We start from the raw sequence: 24,103 nt of genomic DNA on the forward strand, positions 1-24,103 counted from the left end.
GAGTGTACCTCCTGCAGGCTGCGCTGCCAGACAGGTAGGTAAAGGGGGGGACACAGGCGCAGGCGAGTGTAGTGTTGGGTCGGGAGAGAGGGACAGTTCAGTGCCGTCCCTCTCTCCCGACCTGAGCATATTGTGCTGCACTACTGTAGGCTGCAGTGCAGTACGATATGTCTGCTGAGCTCCTGCCCGCACACTGCACTCCAGTCTGCAGTGCAGTGTGCGGGCAGGAGCTCAGGGGCCAGCCAGGCCAGATGACTAGTGGGTCGGGAGAGACAGACGGTTCAGTGCCGTCCCTCTCTCCCGACCTGAGCATTTTTTATTTCTTTTTGATGCGGGCGGGAGGGAGGTCACAGGGCCAGGCCAGATGCTGGGTCGAGAGAGAAGGAAGGGTCAGTGTCGTCCCTCTCTCCCGACCCGAGCAGCATATTGTACTGCACTGCAGTAGTCTGCAGTGCAGTACGATATGTCTGCAGTGCAGTGTGCGGGCAGGAGCTCAGGGGCCAGCCAGGCCAGATGACTAGTGGGTCGGAAGAGAGGGACGGTTCAGTGCCGTCCCTCTCTCCCGACCTGAGCATTTTTTATTTCTTTTTTGGTGCGGGGGGAGGGAGGTCACAGGGCCAGGCCAGATGCTGGGTCAAGAGAGAAGGAAGGGTCAGTGCTGTCCCTCTCTCCCGACCCGAGCAGCATATTGTACTGCACTGCAGTAGTGCAGTGCATGGTGCGGGCAGGGGTCAGGGTCCAGCCAGGCCAGATGACTAGTGGGTCGGGAGAGAGGGATGGTTCAGTGCCGTCCCTCTCTCCCAACCTGAGCATATTGTACTGCACTGCAGTAGTCTGCAGTGCAGTACGATAGGTCTGCTGAGCTCTTGCCCGCACACTGCACTGCAGTCTGCAGTACAGTGTGCCGGCAGGAGCTCAGGGGCCAGCCAGGCCAGATGACTAGTGGGTCGGGAGAGAGGGACGGTTCAGTGCCGTCCCTCTCTCCCGACCTGAGCATTTTTTATTTCTTTTTGGTGCGGGTGGGACTGCAGTGGCAGATTTAAGGCAAAGGGCCGCGTGGGCAGCACGTGACAAAGGGCCGAAGATGGGTGGGCCATAGAGGCGGAGCTTAGGATGGGCAAAGTTAATTGTGATCACAAGTGCACAATGGCAAACATTAGGGACACATGCTATTTTTTATAATGTGGGCTTTATTGCGGGAATGTGTTAATTTATTCACTCTAGCCCACGATGTGTTTGGTCTTCTTGGAATAAACTGGGAGGTGAAATGGAAAAACAGCAAATGGCCATCATTTTAGCTGATGCCTTTTGCTTAAAGTTCCTTGTGGGCGTGGAAGGGTTGTGCACTTGCCCCACCACCCATTGACACCAGAGTGGACATTCGCACCAGGGGGAAAGGCCTGGCTATGGGGAGCCAACTGCCGCTCAGTTGGAGATAATGGGCCCTTGTAAATAGTGTGAGACCACAAACTGCCTATTCACTAGAGGGCAAATCGCAAACTCGTTAGTTATGCATTTCTTTGGCATCACTCAAGACAGTGCTCAACACCTAAGGCACCTCTATGCATAGTAAACGTGGCAGCCCCTCCACCTTAATGGATGCATTGCTCAGTCAGTGTTCACACAAAGAGGCATGGCCCAACACACGGGGCCCCAAGAGCGCCGGCTGCCTCTGTCTGACTGTGAAAACAAATGGGAAGGAAGGGAAGAGGGATGGGGGGGCCCGCTCGCCGTTTGTATGCCTTGTGACCGCTAAATCCGCCCCTGGGTGGGAGGTCACAGGGCTAGGCCAGGTACTGGGTCGGGAGAGAAGGAAGGGTCAGTGCTGTCCCTCTCTCCTCACCCAAGCATATTGTACTGCACTGCACTGCAGTAGTCTCAGTTCAGAGGATAGCGCCCAGAAGCTGCTTGTTTCCACGTCTGAGGCAGTGAGAGACTTTTTGGGCCAATATGGGCCAGTTTTATGAGTTACTTAACTATGCGGATAGTAGTTTTGACCAGTGTTGCCGAATAAATATTCATTAAAATGCTAAATTTTTGTCCCATTTAAAATAAATACCCCCCCTTGGGTAAACAGTGTCACAAAAGGAATGAATCGCCATTTGCAACTGTGGGCCACTTTTTCATTGGTGCCCAAGACAATGTTATGGCCCAGTCCGACCGTGGGGGAAAATGAATACAATTGAGAGCAGATGGGTAAAGCTGGAGACCACATGAACCCAGAGCATTCGCAGACTGAGGGCATCCATTGCTTTTATTACCTATGCGAGCTTAGCCAGGCGCCTAGAAGCATCCAGCAACCTGGCACTATAAAATTCTTAAAAAATAGAACAAACACACAGAACATGTTATAGAAATTGATTTTGAAGTTATATAGTTCTTAAACTCTAGCCTAGCACTGTTTTGTTGACTGCTTTCACTTCTTTCAAACTATGTAAGCAAGTTCTGTATTGTAACACTAACACTTGCTTACTCACGCTCCATCTGCAGGAAATGCATTAGTCTCAATCTATATTAGTTCTTAACAGAGTTTCTAGGCCCAGAATTTTGAAAATGAAGCTGCGTATGTAGCATGTACTCAAAAGTTATTTTATGGCAGAATAATTTCCGCAAGTGTAATAAAATGGTTCAAGGCAAGCCAGACAACTTTGATCTACAACTCTTTTTGTCTACGGGTCTGACTTTACGTATGCATTAGGTGTATATGTTGGATACGTTTTACTCTCTTGCAGAGGAGAAAACTCATTTTTACTCTCTTGAAATTGCATTTACTCTCTAATTTCAAAAATCATGCGGAAAATACTCCCACCTCAAAATCCTATCTGGAGCACTGCTTCCAACATTCATAATACACAGAAAACACCTTCTGCGTTTCACATTTATGCATGTGACGTTTTTGAAAAACATCATGTTAAAAATCAAATTTCATCGATGGAATTCAGTTCCCATAAAGCCTCAAGTATGGAGACCAAGAAGAGGAGGGAAGGGTTAATGCAGGTTAAGCAAAGTCCAAAGGCCAACGTGCAGAGTAGTTGATCTATTCCCTTTAAATCGCCTGAGACATTTAAAATAGGTGACCATGGCGTTCGAAAGAGACGGTACGGGAGAGAACCGCAGAGGAGAAGACAGGCACCTGCCTAGCGTGGCTCGCGAATGTGAGCTACAGACACTGGCTTGGCAGGAGAAAAGGAGAAGTACCACCAGCTTAGCTGAAGGACCGCAGGAGTACCAAGAAGCATGGTCGAGCTCCTGGAGATATGGTCGAGTAGAAGACAGCGTTCTCTGGTCCTGGAAGCAGAAGGAAGCCAGCAAGTAGACACAGTGCCACATGGAACGCTGACGAGACGCCCGCAGCGCCTAGGAAGCTAATCCAGGGAGGAAGCTTCACTGCAGAAGCCACAAACCACCGGTGGAGTGCTCGTGCCCTCAGTAGGGGTGGAACTCATCTAAGGACTGGGCTGAATTTTCAGAAGGAGGCCTCTGAGGGGCTATATGATGTCATTTGCACTCCCAATTCCTGCTCTGGTGGCCAGACAACTGGGATCGCTGGTGCCTCTAATCGAGTTTGATGTGGCCGATGCCCCATCCAGTCTAGGCCCGCAGTGGACATTATTTATTTATTTTTGCCATTTATATAGCGCACTAAACCCACAGGCATCAAGGGGATGGTTACAGTGTGTGCACATTTGTGAGAACAACATTTTGAGAGCATAAGAACAGTATAGACATTCATAAAGACAATAGGCGCTGGTTACATGTGGCGCGTAAAACGTGCATGCATGTCTGAACATCATTGGAGGGTAGTGAAGTTGTTTTAAATCGCAGGAAAAGAGGCAAGTTTCAAGGCCATTGCGGAAGGACCAAAAGGATGGTTCCGCTCTTAGGTGTAGTGGTAGGGCATTCCATTGTTTTGCTGAGTTACTGGAAAGCTGCAGCCCCGGGGCTTTGTAGATTGTACCTGGGGACAGTTAGAAGGTGGGATTGAGAAGCCGTTGTGGATCTTTTGGCTTGGGCTTTGGAGAGATTCCTAGATAGATATTTGGGTGGAGTATTTGACAGGCATTTGTGCATTACTGTGGGAGTTTGAACAATATGCGCTCCTTTATGCGCAACCAGTGCACACTTCTTCTAGCTAGAGAGATGTGATCTTTTTTTTTGGGAATGTTCAGAGCAACTCTTATTGCATTATTTGGATTAATTACAATGTGTTTAGATTGTGAGAGGTGGTGTCTGCGAAAAGGTCATTGCAATAGTCTAGTCTGGAGATGAGAAGGGCTCTTGCAGTTGTTACACAGTTATCAGTGGTGAGGAAGGGTCTGTGTGCATTGATAGGTTTGGTTGTTTAAGCTGCAGATGATGCAATAGCGTTTACCTGCCTAGTTAGAGAGGGATGAGTCTAGATAGACCCCCCAGTGTGTTCACTTCTTTGGAGACACGGATAGTAATACCGTTGATGATGAAGGATTTATACTTTTTGTCTAGTTTGTTTAGTAAGGTTTGTGATCCTGTGAGGAGTAGCTCTGTCTTGTCGTCAATAAGGCATAGGGAGTGTAGAGCCATCCAGGCTTGGCTGGTACGATGGATTTTGCAGAGTGCCTTAGAGTCAGTGTTTTACTGGCCAGTAATAGGGAGAAGGACTTGGGTATCATCTCCATAATTGGTGTAGGAGATACCTAGGGTCGAGGAGGTCAAAGAGGGCTTCGTCAAGATGTTGTAGAGGGTAGGGGGACACAGGAGCCTTGAGAGACTCTACAGGTGACTGGAGCTGGACATGCTGATGCATAGGGGGAGAAGACTTGTGTTCTGTTAGATAGAAAGGAGGAGATCCAGGTTGTATCGTTGGCAGAGAAGTGGCCTGCTGATGATAGATGCAGGCAAAGGATTTTGTGGTCCACTAAATCAAATGCTGATGAGTGGTCCAGTAAGAGCAAGAGGGCAAGTTTGCTGACAAAAGGGACACACTTGTGGGAGGTGTGGTTGCAAATCATTTTGCTAGAGTGTGCTGTGCTCCTGGCCAATGGCTCTATCTTGAGGCCCGCCGAGACTGCATCCACCTGTGCCGAGGTAGTCCCCCAAAGGGGCGCTGATTGAATTTGTGATGAGCCAAACAGACTATCTGTCTGAAGAGGAAGAGGAGGAAGACGTGTTCTTCATTTTGAGGGTGCTATACATTTTGAAAAAAAGAGGAAACGTCAGCCACAATGTATGGGGAGTATTAATGGGATGGATGTCCCTGTGCTGATCGACACGGGCGTCAGTATATGTGATGGCCCAGTCACAGTACGCAGCCCTGGATAGACCGCTGAACCCAGCCGAGTCCAAGGTTTAAAAATGTCACCACTCCCGCTACAAGGGACGTTTGTGTCCAAAGTCAAGCATAAAGGGAGAAAGATTAAACCAAATGGTTTGTCACTACAGTCATCAGTGGGGACACGGTAGGATCTAAAAGTGGATGTTGGCACTGCTGGAGTACAATGTAAGCTTAACCTATCACCCGGGAAGCAGAATTGCTGTAGACTATTTGTCAGGGCATCCCCCACAAAGTGAGTCGACCTCAAGACAAGATGAATCTGTTGCAGAGGATTTTATATGTCTGATATCAGCGGCAATGCCAAATTTAATGTCCGTCGGTGAACTGAGATATGGGTCAGAGAAGGATGATTGCTTCCGCATCCTGAGGGTTGTCATCACCAATGGGGACTGGAGATGGGTTTTGGCAAGCTTAGATAAAAGTATGAATACAGTCTGCAAGACACTAGGACAGCTATGGAGAGTCAAGAACAAACTTACATTCAAAGATGATGGCCTGGTGTTGAGGTGGTCGAAAATAGTCATCACGTCCAATTTAACTTCCAGAGTGATTGAGTTGGCCCACCATGGGTCAGCAAAGTGTAGAGGAGCAGTTGGACGCATTATCCCTAACTCCCGCCCTCTCACTGCCGTCATACTGGAACAGTAGGAGAAAGGCTCTGTATGGGACCCCATGTGTTGTTCCTATACCACATCGAGTGTACAAGAGATGATATGCACTCTGGACGGGCATAGTGAATGTACCCTTGCACTCAAAGTGTGGAAGGATTCTGGCTGGAAGGATGTCAGCATGCACCATTGGACATTATGGAGCGCTGAGTGAAATTTGATGGGGGCAGAGTGATGTCATAAAGAAGCTATACAGGACATATTGAAACTATATGAACATACTTAAGAGTAACGATGTAACTGAAGTGATAAGAGAAACATTTATGAAATTAGAAAGTCATCATGAATGCAAAAGATGACAAATTAACTTGCTGACCAATAAGTGTAAATACGCAGCAACGCAAGGTAGGAAAGACATATAAAAGCTTGCTATAGGAGAATATATAACATGGCTAGGACGGCCATAGTTGGAAAATGGACACAGAGTCGTGCAAAGATTCAATTTAGCTACCTCAGAAACATATCTGGAGACGCTGGAAGAACAGCTTTGTGGGCAAAACAAAAAGGAGTCTATGTTGGCTGGGGATCAAGGATGCTATTTTTAAGGAATAACTGCAAAGCACAAAGGGAGGCAAACGGATAAGTCATGAGACATATTTCTCTTAGATTAAAGAAGAAGAAAACATCTGCAAGAGGCAAGTATTGGACAATTAAAAGTGTATAAAGTCTATACAAGGTGCAGTGAGCAAGTCTCTAGAGGGCAAGGAGAGCAATGATACTCTGTATAATTAAATCAAATAGCAGTAAATAAGAGGTTAAAAATGCACAAATTTGTGGTCTCATCACACGTGATCCAGAATTCAAAAACAAGGGCTAGTCATTAAGCCTTGTATGGAGATAGTGATGTGCTTACGCTCTCTTGAATGTCCCAGAACAGTGAGCAGGTTACAAGGGCAACTACAGATGGAATACGTTGGGATGATGGACTAATTGGGAAAGTGGAGAGTAATCTAACGCGATTCAAGCCCCTGGGTTTCGGTTTCCTAACATGCTGATAGCCAAGGCGAAAGTCCAAGGTTGGGTGAGAATGCCAACCAATCAGTGGTTCTATGGGTCAGCCTGCTTTACAATGTTGCATATACCAATCCACTGACATTGTATTCACTATAATCAGTATTATACGTATTTAAAAGGTAGTTCAAGGTGTGTCTTACATATGAGAGAAAGCCAATGAAGTACTAACCCATATACATTCTATAAGTAGATATGTTCCCCTAACCAATCCCTCCCGCCAATAGGTTTTACAGTTTGCCATGTAGGATGACGCCATAGAGGAAGCTATTGGGGTACAAGACCTCTGTGTAATCAAGTTTGTGTGCGAGTGTGCAGGCATCCCTCCGATGTTGAGTCTGTCCGGTTATTTGGTCTGAGATCTTTATTGGTAATTCCATCTAGCATAAGAGAGGCTTCAAGGTGCTAGTCCACAAAAGACAAAATCTCTGCTGCGAATGAAAGTGTGGCTCGCAGGTCTGAAGGAGAGGGTAGATGAATTTGTCAAAGGGTGTATCTGGTGCCAGGCATCTGCTACGGCGCAAGGGGAACCAAGGATTGAATCCATGCTGCGGAGCTCCAAACGGTGGGATGTGGTGCATGTTGAGTTTTAGTCCATGGGATGAGACATGCATTTTCTGGTCGCAATCGACTAATGGTCAAGGTACCCGAAGGTCGGGTCTGTGCCCTCTGCAGCTGTGTCAAACGTACTACTGGCATTGGAGAAGATCTTTGCTTTACATGGTCTGCCTGAGGAGGAATTCTCCGATAATGGACCCCCGTTCCAGGGCAAGGGTTTTGCCGTGTTCATGTGAGGGTGCGGAATTCGCCATAGGAAAATAACACAGGTATGGCCCAGGGTGAAAGGGAGAAACCGAGAGGTTCATAAGAACAGCAAAGTGTTCAGAATTGCCCATGGCCAGGGATCATGCATCTGAAGAGCACTGTATCAATTCTTGCGAGAATACTGCACTATTGCTCAATGGGGGATCCCCCCAGCAGAGGTACTTTTCAATAGGTGCCCTTAGGGGCCGATACCGGACTCAGAGCAGCAGAACTCAGGGGAAATAGACGATCAGGCAGCAGCGGAAAGTCAGAGCGAGGAACGAATATGAGAACGATCGACGAGGCTTGCAACTCTATGACGTAGACCTGGGTGATACTGTCCTTTTGAGAAGGAAAGTTTATCCCAACATATGAGCCCCAACCGCTCGATGTCAGATGTGAAAGGATCAATGGCAACGGCATCCAATGGCCGCAACACCGTGACCAGGAACTCTTGCTTCTTTAAAAAAAAGTGCCAACAGAATTTCCCATACCAGTGAAGTCTCCACCCCACCTCATGAAGTTAAGAGGATGATCATGAGTTCTCAGGGAGTGAGGGTGCAGGACACTCGGAAGAATCGATGGCGGCATAGCGGATAGCTGACCCAGGCCCAGATCTGTCGGAAGGGAGAAGGTTTCCTCAAAGGGAGTCAAGGAGGACGCCAGCCTGTTTGCAGGACTTTATAGTAAATGAGTAATGCCTAGCAGTATTATGTGTGTGGCCCACTCAAGTGGCAAATGTTTGGTTTGGTTCAAATGTTCTTGTGTTCTTCAAAGATATGAAAAAGGAGTAGTGTGGTGGTGTACCTCTAAGCGGCCTTACGTGAGTGACGTCAGGCCGCAGGTTAAATAAAAGGGGTGTCACACCACGTACAGTTTAGTGCACGAGCGGAGCCTCGACTGCATACTGGGTGTCTCCGCGTTGTTCTTGCGTGGCCTGCTACCGCACACTGGAGCCCTCCAGAGCCTCATCATAGTGACGTGAGGGTGGATCACCGAAATATAATAAACACCAGCCTCTACCCCAAAAAAAGACTTCTACCACCCACTAAGGGTACCACACACCAAGCAGGCAGAATAAAATCTTGCGCTGAGAAACACGGTCACCCGAAACCAGCGCTGGCCAATGGGCCGGGTCTTGCCAGATCCGAGATCCGGCATCAGATGTCTCCCCGGATCTCCTACCCGGCCTGCCTCAGCCCTGACAAGGCTTTATCGAGTCCATAGCTTTTCTGAGGGAATCTGGGAGCTCAGTGATCTAATCTGCTCTGCGCTCCTTTCCCCAGCCATCATTCAAGCTTTTGCAGGCCCTATTTTCTAGCCTGTTTTTATTTTCCTCTGGTCTGAAAGGGACACCACAGGAATAAATGGGCCATGACTATCACTGGGTTGGGGGCCATCACTGTTAAAAGCAGGGGTTCTACATGCTGATCACACTATTGTTTTCAAAATGGGCATCTCACATTTCCAAACTCAAAAATGCTGCTTAAACTTGTATTCACTCTTTTCTCTGAAACGCGTGTCTTTTTGTTGTCGGATTACCAACCAAATGTTTTTGCCCCTTCCTTTGTTTTTTATGACAGGTTATATTTAAAAATATTGTTATATCTTTGTCAATCTGCTTAATCACAAATAAATGCTTCTGTTGTACGAACAGCAGTTATCCGGAAATTAAACAGTGAGCTCATGGGTGCCAACTTTTGATTTTTACTACGGGGCAGAAATACCCCCACCTCCACCCTAAATATAATCAAGCGACCAACCCATGCACTGGCCAAACACATTTTATAGCATTTGTTTTTTTTATAGGGAATTGCAAAAAGTCATAGGATTAAAAACCAGTTTGGCTCAGCAATGGTCTCTCAACCGGCTGAGCTACCCTGGTAGCCTTCTACTCTACAGCGTGCCTATGGATCCCTTAATGCACTAAACATCACTGCATTACCAATAGTATTTTGGATGCACCAATGCCATGGAAGTGATTTAAAGTGGATATTTGATGTGCAGTGTGGAATTTTAAACTATTATTTTGAACATGTCCTTTGAGCAGAGTTCAACTGCCAGCTCGGCCCCCTCTGAACTTTGCCCCCTCCTACAAACTCCACGCCCGCCCCGTCCCTTATAAATATTTTCCATTTCCACCACTGCCTGAAACCCACCCTTTAATAACTCTACCAGCTATCGGTAATCACAGTTTACATTTCAAGATATTACAGAAACCACCTTCTGAATAAGGGATAAGGTTAGTATATTGATCTACGTTGACAGGACAAACATTTCGAGTCGTGTGCGTCTAATGAACGAATGCATTTTGGGAGTTGTAGTCTTTGTTCAGGTCGAATGACTACGTGCTTTTTGTGGTTCTTTGCGCAAGATAGAGGGATTGGAGAAAGTTCTTTGGAAGCAGTGAGGCAAGGCTCCGTCATCGACGCGTGACTGTCAGTACTTCCTGAAGATTGCCTAGAGACGTTGCCCCTGCCCCAATATACTGTTTGAAAGAGAAAAGTACAAGTATGACAACGATAAGAAAAATACGGGTTCCGAGTTGTCAGTGTGCACTGCAATGCAGCAGGCCCACACACTCCAACCCCTCAAGGCGCCCCACACACCTCTCCGTCAGTCCGTCCCCGCCCTCCACGGGTTTCCAGAGCTGCGCATGCGCGTACACACATACGCCGTGAGTCACGGGACGCGTGTTCACGATGACTCACGCCTCATTCATAAATTCCTCGGGCCTGTGATCATCGCGGCGCGGGGCTGGACGGCATGTCCCAGCCGCAGCCCTGCGCACTCAGCGCTCGCAGGAAGTGACTGATGCTCCACTTGGCACCGAGGCCTTGTTTTCCAGAGTGTGTGTGTGTGTGTGCGCGCGCACGCACTGTGCGTGTGTATGTATGTGTGTGTTGTTCCCTGGGCCCTGGCCACCTCTCCTCTAGGGGGCGTGCCAAACCTGCAGTGAGCACGGGTTTTTTGGGGTGAAGCATAACATCAAGAAAAAAAAGACGGTTTGGCACCAGACCTCGGCGTACCATGCAGCGTGAAAGGCCAGAAACCACCACTTGTGTGTAAACCAATAAACGTGATGATCTCAGACTATGGGGATAGGGGGGTGCATGGGGTCATTTTTTTCAGGGGGTTCATGGCCCTTGACTCACACTGTCCCAGCCCTACCACAGATGCTTCAAAGCACACCACCTGCCCATACCTGCCCACATTTGAAAATCAAAATCCCTGAGATGTATGCCCCTCCCAAAGCCTCACAAAGCTCCGCCCACATGCCAAAAAGGTCAACTCAGTTGCTGTAGCTGCCATAAGAATATTGACAGAAAGTAAAACAACTGCATTATATGCAACCAGTATTCAAATAAACAATTATTTAAATGAATGCAGTTAATAAAAAAAAGTGTAAGGATTTTTTTGAGGTTTTTGGAGATCAGTTTACTGGAAAAGTTGCTGACAATAATTAGCCTTTCAATGGGTTATAGAGGGCAGTGGGTGAAAGCGAACGGCAAGTATGGGCCCACGTTTCACTGTATATAGCAGCGGCAATAGCAGCGAACTGAATAAAAGCTTTAAACTAAGCACGGCTTTCAGGTGCTTCAGAAGACTGGGCAGGCAAGCTGAGCAGAGTGTTACTTTGCTGTTGTCACCATCAATGAAGGCTGAGAGGATCCTGGGGCTGGCTCACATGCCACACAGGGTGCACACAGCAGCAGATCATCAGCCGAAGCAAGGGACGACTGTGGGAGGGCGGGCTGGATGAAGGATGGATCGTACATGCGCACACAAATGTAGGGGGCAGCGCCGCAGCCCGCAACGAGTCCACAGCGGGAGACTCGCTCAGCAAGTCGGCAGGCCGGGCGGGGCGCCGGCGAGGATGTTAGGCTGGCAACTGGCTGCAGGTGGCAGATTTTCTCCCCCGTGAAAAACCCGGAGACTCCACGCTCTTTCAAGGAGACCCGGAGAAGAGCGTTAAAAACCCGGAGTCTCTGGGCTAAACCCGGAGGTTAGGTGGGTATGAACCTGCCTCCCTTAAAATATCCGATTTACAAATAGATCTGACCTGCGAGTGCCCCCGCTTACACTACACATCTTTTGTAAACATGCCTTTCTTAAAGTGAACTTTTACTAATGAGCTGGACATGTGCCCGACTCCATCCCTGCCCTATAGGCCTCTCAGAGGTAGAGAATTGTCTGCCTGCCTCCTCTTTTTCCAGAGGCCTGGGCACGTGACGGACTCTTCCCCAGCCTTACAGACTTTACAGTCACGCTAACCACTTGGGAAACTCAGTCTATTTGCAACTATGCTGTGCATGTGACTCGCTCTAAACTTGTCCAGCACGTGCTGGAAATCTCCCTTATTATCCAGTATGTTTGGGCCAACATCACCAGCCTCTCGGAGGCACCGACATCTTAAGGTGCCTTTTACAAAGTTCTGTACAGATGTCTGGTGCTTTACCATCAGGCTGCAGGCATTTGTATTACCCACATCTACACTTGACGTTCATAGGCGTTGCTAGGGGGGCGGAGGGTGTTATAGCCCCGGGTCTTTTGGTTGTAGCCCTGGATAGAAGCTGAGGGGTTACAACCAAAAAGGCTAGTTAGCCCCGAGTTCCGACAGTCCCAGAATTAGCATAGCCCCAGATCTTTCCAGACCTAGCAACACCCTAATGACATTTATTAGATCAAACAAACGCCGTACAGCAGGGGTCTGCAATCTGTAGCTCTCCAGATGCTTTGAACAAGGACTCCCGTCAGCCTTAGCTAGCATAATCAATATTGGGGGACCATGGGAGTTGTAGTCTTTATGCTCCGGAGCAGGGCTGGCCTTAGGGGTGCCCCTCCCACCACGCCAGCTCGGGGGAGTCGTTGAAAGTCTCCCCCGAGCTAGCATGGTGGGAGAATGCGCGGCAGGTGCCCTATTAAAATTAAATGCGGTCCAAAAACAATAGGGAGCTGATGTGAAGCATCAGCACCTCTTCAAATATTTGGCACCCCCCTCCTGCATGACCAGGGGTGCACTTGAGGGGGGTGGGCACCACATTTTATTTTGCCACCCAGGGTGCTCCGGCTCTAAGGCCGGACCTGCTCCGGAGAGCCCTAGGTTGGAGACCCCTCCCAAAAACGATCAATATCTGTTATGCATAACGCTGCCACTTGTCCAGCGTGCCACTGCCTTTTCAATAGGACTTCTTAGCACTTTGTTTTCAAGTGTCTAATGAGAAGGCATGGTTCTCATAGACCCGGAGCTACATGCATGCACGTAAAGCGACTTTGGAGGAACATGTTCTTCTCTAGTGCGTGTCAGGGCACGTCAACGTATGCAATAGACACGCACCTGCACTCAATGCTATACATGACAACCAAAACACTGTAGATTTCAACGTTCAAGATCTATACCTTCAGTACCATTACATTTGTGATAATTGCAACAGCCGGGGTTCCAGAAAAGTGGTGTAATGGGGGTAAAAAAAATCCAAATAAAGAAAAATAGTGAGTAAAAGGTACGCATGTGTCTGCCTATGGTGGCTGTCCTGAGCAGTGGTTCAGATTCATTCAAAACCTTGCACCCATCACTTTTGTGGTCATAGTTTTTCTCACTTTGTGAGAGAGGGTGTTCCCAGACGTGGGTCCCTCGCCCACTGCGCCATAGGGAATCAAGCTGCACCTCACTGAGGAGGCCCAACAAGGCCGAAACATGTCTGGGGTTGCTTGTGTTTCCGTGCAGAGGGGACCTGGCCTAGCAGTTTGGGCTGGGCTGCTACCATTGGTGGCAGTACCAGGCTGATTTGCATATGGCTGGACCCCTTTTGCAATGGCACAGAAGGGCTAAAGACGGTGGTGTGGAAGGTTGCCCAGAGCAATGCCAGTGGTTCAGATTCATTCGAAACCTTCCAGCCATCACGTTTGTGGGTATATGCCTTTTTATGCCACCTGCACTGCACATGTGATGTAGTCAGGCCAGTAGCACAAGGATCTCTTTCCACTGAGAGGGCGCCCGCTATCCTGCTGCGTGATGTGAGCATGTCTACTTGATAAAAGTGCCTGCACCCATAGATGGGAACTGCTAGCTACAGAGAAATGTTTGGATTATGGGAAAAATAGATTTGTACTTGCCTAAAAATATTCAAGTTAGAAATGCAAACTACATTTTTTTCTCCCTAAAAAAGCCCTTTACTCCGGTCTTCCAAGCACAGGAAGTAAAATATTCCTACCCCAAATTCTTATCTGGAGCCCTGCAAAATGACTAAACAAGTAGCATAAAAAGCTCTCTGTGGAACAGGCATTGGCAAAGCCAACGGCTTTCACTTTTATGGAGCATTGCTTTTTATGTTTGCAAAGCACTGCCATGATGTACTACCTGGACATAAGATGGTAAGAGATGTGAATACTTGGACATATTTTGTTAGTGCCTGGCAAATACCTAATAAGTACACGCAAGGCAAAACTGGTGTGATTTGATAATGCTTGTTTTTAACAGGACTTCAGTGTAAGGAACAGATGCAACAACTCACATAATGCTTATAAATCGAATGGTAGAAGGCACACTTAGTTAAGACATTTGCATTACATCACAAGCTCATTTGCAGCAGCAATTATGCCATTTACGTTTGGAAGACTGCTAAGAAATATCATGGCAGGGCCTATAAAGCACAATGTTTGATTACAGTGAATGATAGAGCAAGCTCTGCCAAAGATTCCAGGAATGTGTGTTTTGGGTGGGAAGGTCCAGGTAGGGGGGTGGGAAGGACCACAGTGATTAGCATGGCCACGGTCAGTCAATGGGTGTGGTAAATAACCCAAGGAAACCCAGAGGCTGTGTCCCTCTTCTCATCCCATCTCTCTACTAATTGTACTTCAATGCAATAGTTTCCGCTTATATGTGGATCTAAAGCGCCACCTAATACCCACAACTAAAAAGGCTTCAAATTAGCACAAGAGAACATTTTGGAATCCTGAGACCCCATCAGGACCCCGGTCCTCAGGCCATTATTCTCTGGTCTGCTAATGGAACCAGGTGGGTCTAAGGATTCCTCGTGCCCCTCGAATCGCTCCTCCCTCTCTGCCCCCACCTGTCTCTTCCCTCCTGTACCCTACACCAAAATCGCTGCACTCACCCGCCTCTTCGTCGCTTGGGTCATTTGCCACCGTTCTCCACAGCAGTAAAGAAAAGTAAAAAAGGACTTTGGCCACAAGGCCCCCGAGTGTCCATTGCAAGGCAGTGATCATATAGTGGCTTTTGCAGTTTGAAAAATCATTTCTCCAAAAAAGAGGGTCAATTGGTAACGCCTAACGACGGCAAACACAGGCAGTAATGTGCCCTGAGCCCTGCTTACGCATTTGTATTCACTTTGTCCCATAAGTTGCACTTACAAGCACATAAGTGTCCATATTGCCAGTGGCTGTGGGCATTAATGATGAATTATTGGTATTGTGTCCTTTTGCCGACACTCGTTTTTCAAAAAATGTCCATCTAAAATGTTTTTGGGGGTTGGGGGTGAAGTGAAATAAAAAAAAAATGTAATTAAGGGGGAGATGGGGGAACCCCCCCAAAAATTATCTAAAAAAAGAAAAATTAGATGACGTTATTCGGAAAAACTCCCGCGGTATAACACCCGTCGGAAAAAAAAGGGGGTCGGCGAAATGACATGGAACCAATTTATTGTACACTGTAGACATCTGTACATATCTCTTAGCCATCTGTACATCTCTCTTGACTCGGAGCAAATTGGCAGCCTGTGATATAACTTGGCAAAACACTGGCTTCTGTGTTCTTGAAACCATCGTCGGTTTCACAAAGTGTTCTGCACAATGCTGGCGATCTTCTTAGTCGGAACATGCAGCCCACACTGTGCAAGGGTGCGTAACGGGTGCCGCTATCAATTTTGAATTTGTCTTAATTAATAGACGGTCAGGAAGTGCTTTGGTCAACTCATTGGGAGAGGATTTTTTTTAAATTCCAAGCATTAGAAATTACATATTTTTGGAAGTAAAAATACTTCCATGTTTAAAATGTTGGGAGTAAACAACCTCTACAAAATAGTCGTCAATTGTTGGTTAAAGATGGACAGAATTCTCCTGTCGCCTGTCTTCCTTGTCCAAAAACTAAACGTAAGTAGCAATTTCATTAGTACATGCCCCTTTCTAGTAATGCTGAGTGGAGGGTTGAACTCTGGGAGATATTCATTGAAAATAAAAGCATGTTTAAGAGTACGAGTGATGCCCCACACCTGGAAGTCATATTTTAAATTCTCTCAGCAAGCTTTGGGAGACTTTGAAATCCATCCTTTTTTAGTTTAGACCTTTTTAGGCTTTTATGGCCTTACAACTGTCTAACACGTGTTAACTGGCGCACTGCTGTCAGTTGTAGTGCGGGATAGTGAGAAGACTGCATCACCTTTCATGAGATGGCCCTGATATGGCAGATGTCCTGTTCACCCATCAAATGCTGATTAGGGGGCTCTTCTGGTGTAGCTTGCAGAACTTAGCTGTAGGCCCTGGCAGCAGTGCTTTCACCCCATGGGTACCCATCATTTCTTAAACATAGGCCAAGCACGCTTGGAAATCAGGGACGTCATTTCACCAAAATGCCAGGGGTAGCGGAAGTGACATCACACAACCCTTAACCCCCTGATGACATCACAGGAAGTGATGTCATTTTACCCCACCCTGAAGTGATATCGCAGGAAGCGATGGAACACAACCTTTCACCCGTTGACAAAACAGGAAGTGGCATCACATAGCATTGTACACTACGAAAAATATGGTTAGGATATCACTATAATGTGATGTACATTTTATACAAGAATAGATCGCCATATTTATCGTTAAGATCAGTGTGTATAGGCCCATATTACCAAATTACTGTGAATGCAAGCAAACGCCTATGACCAAATCATAATGATGTGTTATTATATAGCACTTACGCTTAAGCGCTTTATATTGAAAAAATGTACACCCAATATCACCCAACCTATGTTGGTACTCATTTATCGACCTCAGAAGGATGAATGGCTGAGTTGAGGCGTTTAAGAACACAGAACAGACTAAATCAGTGACTCACCCCCTAAAGTGTGCCTGAAATAAACCTTTAATGAGTCTAGCAATTATTGTATAGAATTCCAGAAAGACACATTATTTGGTATTCATATTCTTTCTTATTTAGGGTCAGTACTGAAAGTGTTAGACTTGTGGCCCTCCTGTTCTTATTTTTGTTCTTTTTTTTTTTTAAGGGGCCTGAACAAGAAAGCCAGCCACTCCAGAAATAAAGAGCCACACGGTGCTGGTCACACCCCAGGAGCTTGCATTGAAAGAAAAAGAGAAGAAAAAACTTTTTTTAAAACTTTTTTTTTTAGAGGTCGCAAGGGAGACCTCAGAGGTCGCAGTTGCGCCCTCTGGCAACCTCTAAAGGGCGTCCCTGTTGGAAATGGCAAGTCTTAGGTTTAAACCTATACTTTGCACATGCAGCTGGCACTCTAGAAGCCCACATCTCGCATTGGTCACTTTATGAGATGTAACATACTGAGTGTAACACGAGGTATACAGCCAGTGCATATGTGATGTTCAGTACTGTGACGCCCATACTCTGTGGCATCCTTAAAATTAGAATTAATTTCTTTCAGGAGTTGACTGCCACTGCCCACCCCAACTCTAATGCTTACCTTGCAGCCACACAGAGAGCAAGCAGGCAGAAGCTAGAAAACAGAAATACTTGCCCTTATATTGTATACACATTAACTCCCAATATTCTGTCTAATTTGCCTTCAACCTCCTTGCTTTTCTGCAAAGCAGGTGGAAGATTTGCAGTATTTGTATTTATTTGAAGATCAGGGATGTCAATTTGGATCAGAAATAACTTGCAATAACACATTTGCAGAAGATGGAGGCATTTGCACGAAGGGTGCCTGTACAATAGCACAAAGATGAGATCAAGTAGTGAGCTAGTTTATGAGGGTGTTAAATAGCGGAACATATACCAGGGGCAAAACAAACAGAGAAATATATATATATATATATATATATATATACATATATATATACATATATATATATATATATATATATATATATATATATGAAAACAGGTCACCTCAACCTAATGGGACAAGCGCTTCAAACTAAGGAGCAGTACTAAATACATATACAAAATTACACTATAAAGATTCACTGGAGACAGTGGTGGGTTCAGGTAGGGAGGATGGGGGAGAGGGCAGAGAGGGTATCCTCTTTAGAAAGTAAGTGACGTTTAAACCAAGCTTTGAAGAGATCTGTGGTTGGCTGGCTTAGATCGTTAGGGACAGCAGACGGGGAGAGTAGGGAGAAAGAGCAGAAGCGACATGAGGGAAGCTAGGCGGCGGTGAGGTTGAGCGCAGAGGTGGATCGAAGGAAAAAGATGGTGAGATGATTGAGGTACAATCTGATAGGTACTGAGGAGCAAGACAAATGATAACTTTCTAGACTAGACAAAGAACTTGAAAAAAAGTGGTCGAGCCCTGCGATCCGCCCAGCATGTTGTCGGTAGGGAGAAGTGGGGGAGATTCAGAGTACGTTGCAGGGCGTGCACGCAGCAATGTTAGGACTTTGTCTGGCGGGAGGGGTAGAGGGGAAGGCCACAGAGTAGTAGACTACTTTTATAATTGGTCATTTATAACGTGCTTAATACCCAGAGGTTTCTAAGTGCGGACTCGGGGATCGAACCTGTGTTGCTGCACGCCGTCTTACTCTCAAGACGAGCGCGTTGCCCTGAGAACTAGTCCTATTTGCTGAGCATGTGAGTGGAGATTAGAGAATTTGTAGAGTGGTTAGTAAGAAGAGGACACATTTACCAAATGTTGAGGAGGTTAATACGAGAAGCAGAGGCAGAGGCCACTAGAGTTGCAGCCCAGGGATCGCAAATCCCGGCCAATGCCATTTTAACAATGTCTTGTCTAATGCCCAGCAGACACGCATCACAGATTTGCTCATTTACAGAGAGGAAGCCTGAACACGTGCAATTGATTTCATTTTTGGAAGTCATGCTACTCTCATGTGTAACTTTCTTTAGGGTAGATGACAACAATGAAAGTAAGGAGCTTGGTAAGAAGAGCAGCAGACTTGGAATTCAATCTGTTTTAGAAGTCAGAGAAGGGGCCGAAAAGGAGGACAATTTAGCAAATTGATTAGTAGAAGTCCCAATCTTCCCCCAGGGAGTGAAGGGGGGACTAAAGATGAGCAAGGGTTATACAAGTCTAACAAAGCTGCTGACGCTCCAAGACCGGAAGTCATATTGTAAACACACTACAATCTATGGAAGCTTTGGACTTCCTGCCTCCTGTTGCTTTGCACTTTTCCAGGATTTTAAATGTCCAAAAGGAGACAACAGGAGTGGATGCAGAGTGAAGAAGAACGGTAAATTCGGCTGTGTGCATAGGCGCACTACTATGAACCCCATCACTGGCTCCTGGTACAAGGGCATCCTACACCTCTTACATCTAACCCTAATTGGGCTTCCTCGAAAAGGGAGGATTTCAGACCTATGTTAACCCCTTAAGTGCCAGTCTATTACGCAAGTCTATGCAAAAAGCAAACTCGTCCTTGACACTCTGAGGCCCGCATTTTCCTCCGGTCTGAGTGGAGTTCTGTTTTGGGGTCTTCTGCATAGGCTAGGTTTCAATAGTCAAAGAGGGAAAGGACCATGGTGTCGGTGAGTTAGAAAGGTCACCGGTCTGAAGAAGAGTGCAGACCTGTTTTAGCCCTACTTGTCTGCTTATTTTGCTGTCATTTGGTAGTGCGCGGGTGTTACGGCTACATGTTGCTGGTGATAGAAGCGTCTTATCCCCATATCATTTAAGGGCGGCAACCACTTCGGCTGGCTTGCGACTTCTTTGCAGAGTTGCCTTTGCAATTTGAAGGCAAAATATTCAGCACTCTGATATGGATGGGTATCACAGATCCTAGTGGTGAACAACACAGCTGCTTTGTCACCAAGTGAGTCTCACTACCAATCTATTGCTGCTACCCTCTATGGCCAGTGCCGGCTAGTGTGGCACTTCCGGATCCAGGCAAGGTTCTGTGTTGTGGCTTACAATGCTTTTACTGGGAAAGGCCAGGGCCTTCCAAAAAGTGGGAGATAGTCAGTGGGCGCTAATGCTCCAGACCATGTTGCTTCCAGATACATACATGCCAACATTATCAATTCCATTCTGGAGATGAAAGTTCATTCCTGGTTTTAACTTTGCATTCTGGGATTGGTTGTCCTGGATTTCCCAATTAAATGGAGACCCTTTAGACACCTCTCACAGTTGGTAGATTGGTTTCACCTCACTATCCCCCACCAGGACTCCGGCTGATTCCGCTAGCCTCTTTCTTACATTCTCCATTGTATTCAAAGAACCTTGACCTTTTGGAATCCTCCCATCCCGGCTGCAATCAGAAGCATTGGGCATCTTCAGTTGTGCTATTCTCGTGGTGTAGTACACGTGGGGGGACGGTGTCCCCCCACTTTATTCAGAGGGTAGACTCAGTCCCCCCAACTAAAATGAGACCGTTGAATGTCCTCTTTGAATGTAAGAATTAAAGCCAAACCGCAGTCATCGGGTTTGCAGGCCGGACACTTCACCTCTGCACTATATAACCTGATGAGAAATAACAAGCAACTAAAGGTGAAATGTCCAATTTTGGTTCTGCAAGTCCCAGGGAAAACATTTGTATTGGTTCTTGGAGTTTAAAACATGCACACCTTTTAACGTTTTCAAAAACACTATTAGAATTAAATGATCTTCTCTTGGATTGGGTGTGTGTTCATTTTATAAAAGGCAAATGCCGTTCGTCCTGTGCAATTTGGGTGGTTATGCAAACCCAATTTAATGAAATGTGCAAATTTCCCCTTGATATGCTAATTTCTGGCGACGTCACATTCCCTTGCATTTGTTGATGAGTCGCCCCACTTTAATTTTTAGGACTTGACCCCTGGTTGTACACCTCTTAAAAGCTTGATTCCAACCATGGTTTTAAGTCATGTAAACGAAGGCTTAAGCTCACTTGGGACGAGTTGTTCTCCTAAAGAGCCAACTCGAGAGCGGATTCAGGCCAAGTCTAAAAATGCCTGATTCGACTTGTATATGCTCTGAATCGACCAAAGGCAACTTTACCCATAGAAATTGATTGGTTTGAATCTGTTTGAATCTGATTGAATTGTCTTGAGGCAGTTCCAAGACACAGGATGCCAAACTTCCTGCTCCATTTTGTTTCCTGTAAGTACCGCTGCACCAGAATCCTTTGCTGCCACATAATGTACTGAGCCAGAATGTTTATCTGGGGCCGTGCCAAAATGTACTTATACCTTAACCTCAAGAATAGGATAGTATCCAACTAGAGTCAAGCCGATTCACACATCCCTTCGCAAGACTTATTTCAACACCGCTCTAGGATGAACGGAGGATAGCGGGGGTAACGTGCTGGTTTTGGAAGCAAGACCACGCAGAGCAACAGAGGTTCGAATCCCGGATTCGCGCTTAGAAACCGAGCTCGTATCAGTATTAAGCGTGTTATAAAAAAACAATAAATAAGTAAAATATGATGGCTACACAGTTATTACTAGGGCCTCGCATAGAGATGAACCAGATAAAGCAGTCACTTTACACAAAATATACACATCGTTCTATATTCAGGCACAGACAATCGAGGGACATCTCTGCAATCCTTGCAGAAACACAGTGCTGCTTTCTCTCTACTTCACCTCCACTCAAGGCCATGCCGTCCCAGAAACGCTCACACTCAGACAAAAGTTGCTTCTCACCGATTTCTTGGGTCGCCCTCTGGGTTTTCTTCCAGTTGAGACTGTAGCTTTCTAGGGGGAGAAATTAAAATAATATGAGATTCGAGACAAAGGTCAGCACATTTCACCCACTCGGGACACCCAACATTTTTCCTCGCTCATCTATCCCTCACTCTAGCGCAGTCACTCCACTCAGAGAATTGTTTATCACCCTAGAAACCTGCCCTCTCACATAAAGAGCACTCTTGCTATGGGGCCCCACGCTCTGTTGTCTCGCAGAGCTGTCTCTCACTGTACAGTCCTGTGATCTGTCCTCTCACAGAACTATCTCTCACTCCGAAGCCCTGGAATCTGTCTCTCACAGAAAGATCTGTCTCATACTGTGGATGTCTCATACTGCATGTGGCTCTCGCAGAGCTGTCTCTCTCTGGGCCCTACAAACTGTTCTCCCTCACAATGAGTTATCTCTCACTCTGGAGAGCTGAAATTAATCCTCTCCCAGAACAGTCTCTCCTGATGGAGCCATGTATTCCGTACTCTCAGAGAGATGTCTCCAGATCAGGGACTCATGATCAGCCTTGTCTCTTGTAGACAGTTGTCTCCCATCCAGGGCTAGCCTAGCTTTCCACTCACATACAGCATCACTTTCTTAATGGGGTTTACGCCCATCTCTTGAGACCCCCCTATACTCACCCTCTGAAACTAGCTGCTCTATTTGGCACCATCTCTACAAAAACACACCCGTCTCTCACTCTTGAACTCTCTGTGCGTTCTATATCATACACGTCTCTCGACGTGAGAGTTCAATCTTCCCTCTCCCATGCACAGCTCTTTCTTACTCAGCAGTCCCTGACTGCCCACTCACATTTCACAGTAGCCTCTCACTTATGCGCCATCTTCTCACATTGTCCATTTCAAGCTGAGGATCCTGCATAAAGTACTTCCTTAGGTACCTTCACAGCTCAGTCCTTTGGTTGTATCCTCCCTGACTTCAGGTTCTTTGGATTATTGTAATGCCCTCTACCTGGCACAACCAGGTCATCTCTCACATTGACTTCAGATCCTTCAAAATTACGCGGTTAGGCAAGCCGCTGGTGCTTCCCGTTACGCTTTTATTTCCCCCATGTTGAACTCCCTTCCCTGGCTTCCTGTGTCTCAACGGATCAAGTTGAAGGCCCTCTGTACTGTTCATCGGGCCTTCTATAACTGGGCCTGAATATCTTCAGTAATGTCACGTACTAAAGGGCCCCAAACACTGATGGCCCCAGAAAATTAAGTTCAGACAGCTGACCCTGCTCTCTTCCAAAGTAAGGCGGAAAGAGAAGGTGTCATTGACCCCGGAAATGAAAATGCGATCCTGCCTCGTGTACCCTGAAGTAAACAAAATACCATCGTGAGAAAAGTAACAAAATCCAGGCAAAGAAGGTGACCGGGCCCAATCCTGAGAAAAGTCAAAGAATCCCATGCAAAGAAGGTGACAGGCTCCCACCCCGAGAAAAGTGACAGAATACCATGTAAAGAAGGTGACAGGGCCCTATCCCGAGAAAAGTGAGTGAATCCCATGCAAAAAAGGTGACAGGGTGCCATCTTAAGAAAAGTGACAGAATCCCAGACAAAGAAAAGGGTGTGATCACATCCTGAGAAAAGTCACGGAACTCATGCACAGGAGGTACCAATATCCCACCCTGAGAAAAGTGACAAAATCCCATGCAAAGCTAGTGACAGAATGCCATCCTAAGAACAGTGAGAGTATCCATGCAAAAAAAGTGAAAATGTACCTTCATAGAATCCCACGCCAAGAAGATGACAGGGTACAATCCTGAGGAAAGTGACAGAATCCCATGCAAACAAGATGACAGGGTCCCAGCCTGAGAAAAGTGACAGAATCCCATGCAAAGAAAGTGACAAGTCCTATACTGAGAAAGAAGTGACGAATCCCAGGCAAAGGTGACAGAATCTCATACAAAGAAGGTGACAGGTACCATACTAAGAAAGAAGTGACAGAATCCCAGGCAAAGAAGTGACACTGTCCCATCCTCAGAAAAGTGACAGAATCCCATGCAAAGAAGGTGGTAGTGCCCAATCCTGAGAAAAGTGTGTGAGAGAATCCCAAATCTGGTACTAAGGCAGCGGTAGCCCAGGCATGTGACATAGGAGCTCATATTAAAGGCCAACCTGACTCTGAAGTCAAAAGAATACCATTCAAATGCAGTGATGAGCACCACCTCAAAGCACATATCGTGAATATGCATGTGCACAGCCAGGCTGACCACCTGTGCCAAGTCCCTTGGAATCGACATTGATAGACACCCCTCATTCAAACAGCACATAGCAAGGGAGACACACACTGATTGGTAGCTACTTTCTCTCCTATGGAAAGCCCTTCACCCCAGAAAACAGCTTCAGATCTGCAGTTCAAGTCTTGGTCCTCTCACACCTGGATGGTGGCAATGCCCTTTTCGAAGGCCTTCCGGCGACTACCCTGGTTCCCCTCAGATGTGTTCTCCATGCTGCTGCACGACTCAAAGGACTCCGCTAATTTCACCACATCAC

At 46.6% G+C, this 24,103-nt stretch overlaps 1 protein-coding gene across 2 annotated transcripts in view; it reads right to left on the reverse strand.

Moving 5' to 3' along the window:
* HMGA1 (high mobility group AT-hook 1) overlaps positions 1 to 24,103 on the reverse strand; it is a 109,500-nt gene that overhangs the window by 24,842 nt on the left and 60,555 nt on the right. For both annotated transcript variants that reach the window (XM_069633514.1, XM_069633513.1), the window contains one exon: positions 21,572 to 21,622. In XM_069633514.1, the coding sequence (XP_069489615.1) occupies positions 21,572 to 21,622 (51 nt within the window). The remainder of the gene's footprint in view (positions 1 to 21,571; positions 21,623 to 24,103) is intronic.

This window comes from Ambystoma mexicanum, chromosome 13 (assembly GCF_040938575.1).
Source record: "Ambystoma mexicanum isolate Mex_15411 chromosome 13, UKY_AmexF1_1, whole genome shotgun sequence".
NCBI lineage: Eukaryota > Metazoa > Chordata > Amphibia > Caudata > Ambystomatidae > Ambystoma > Ambystoma mexicanum.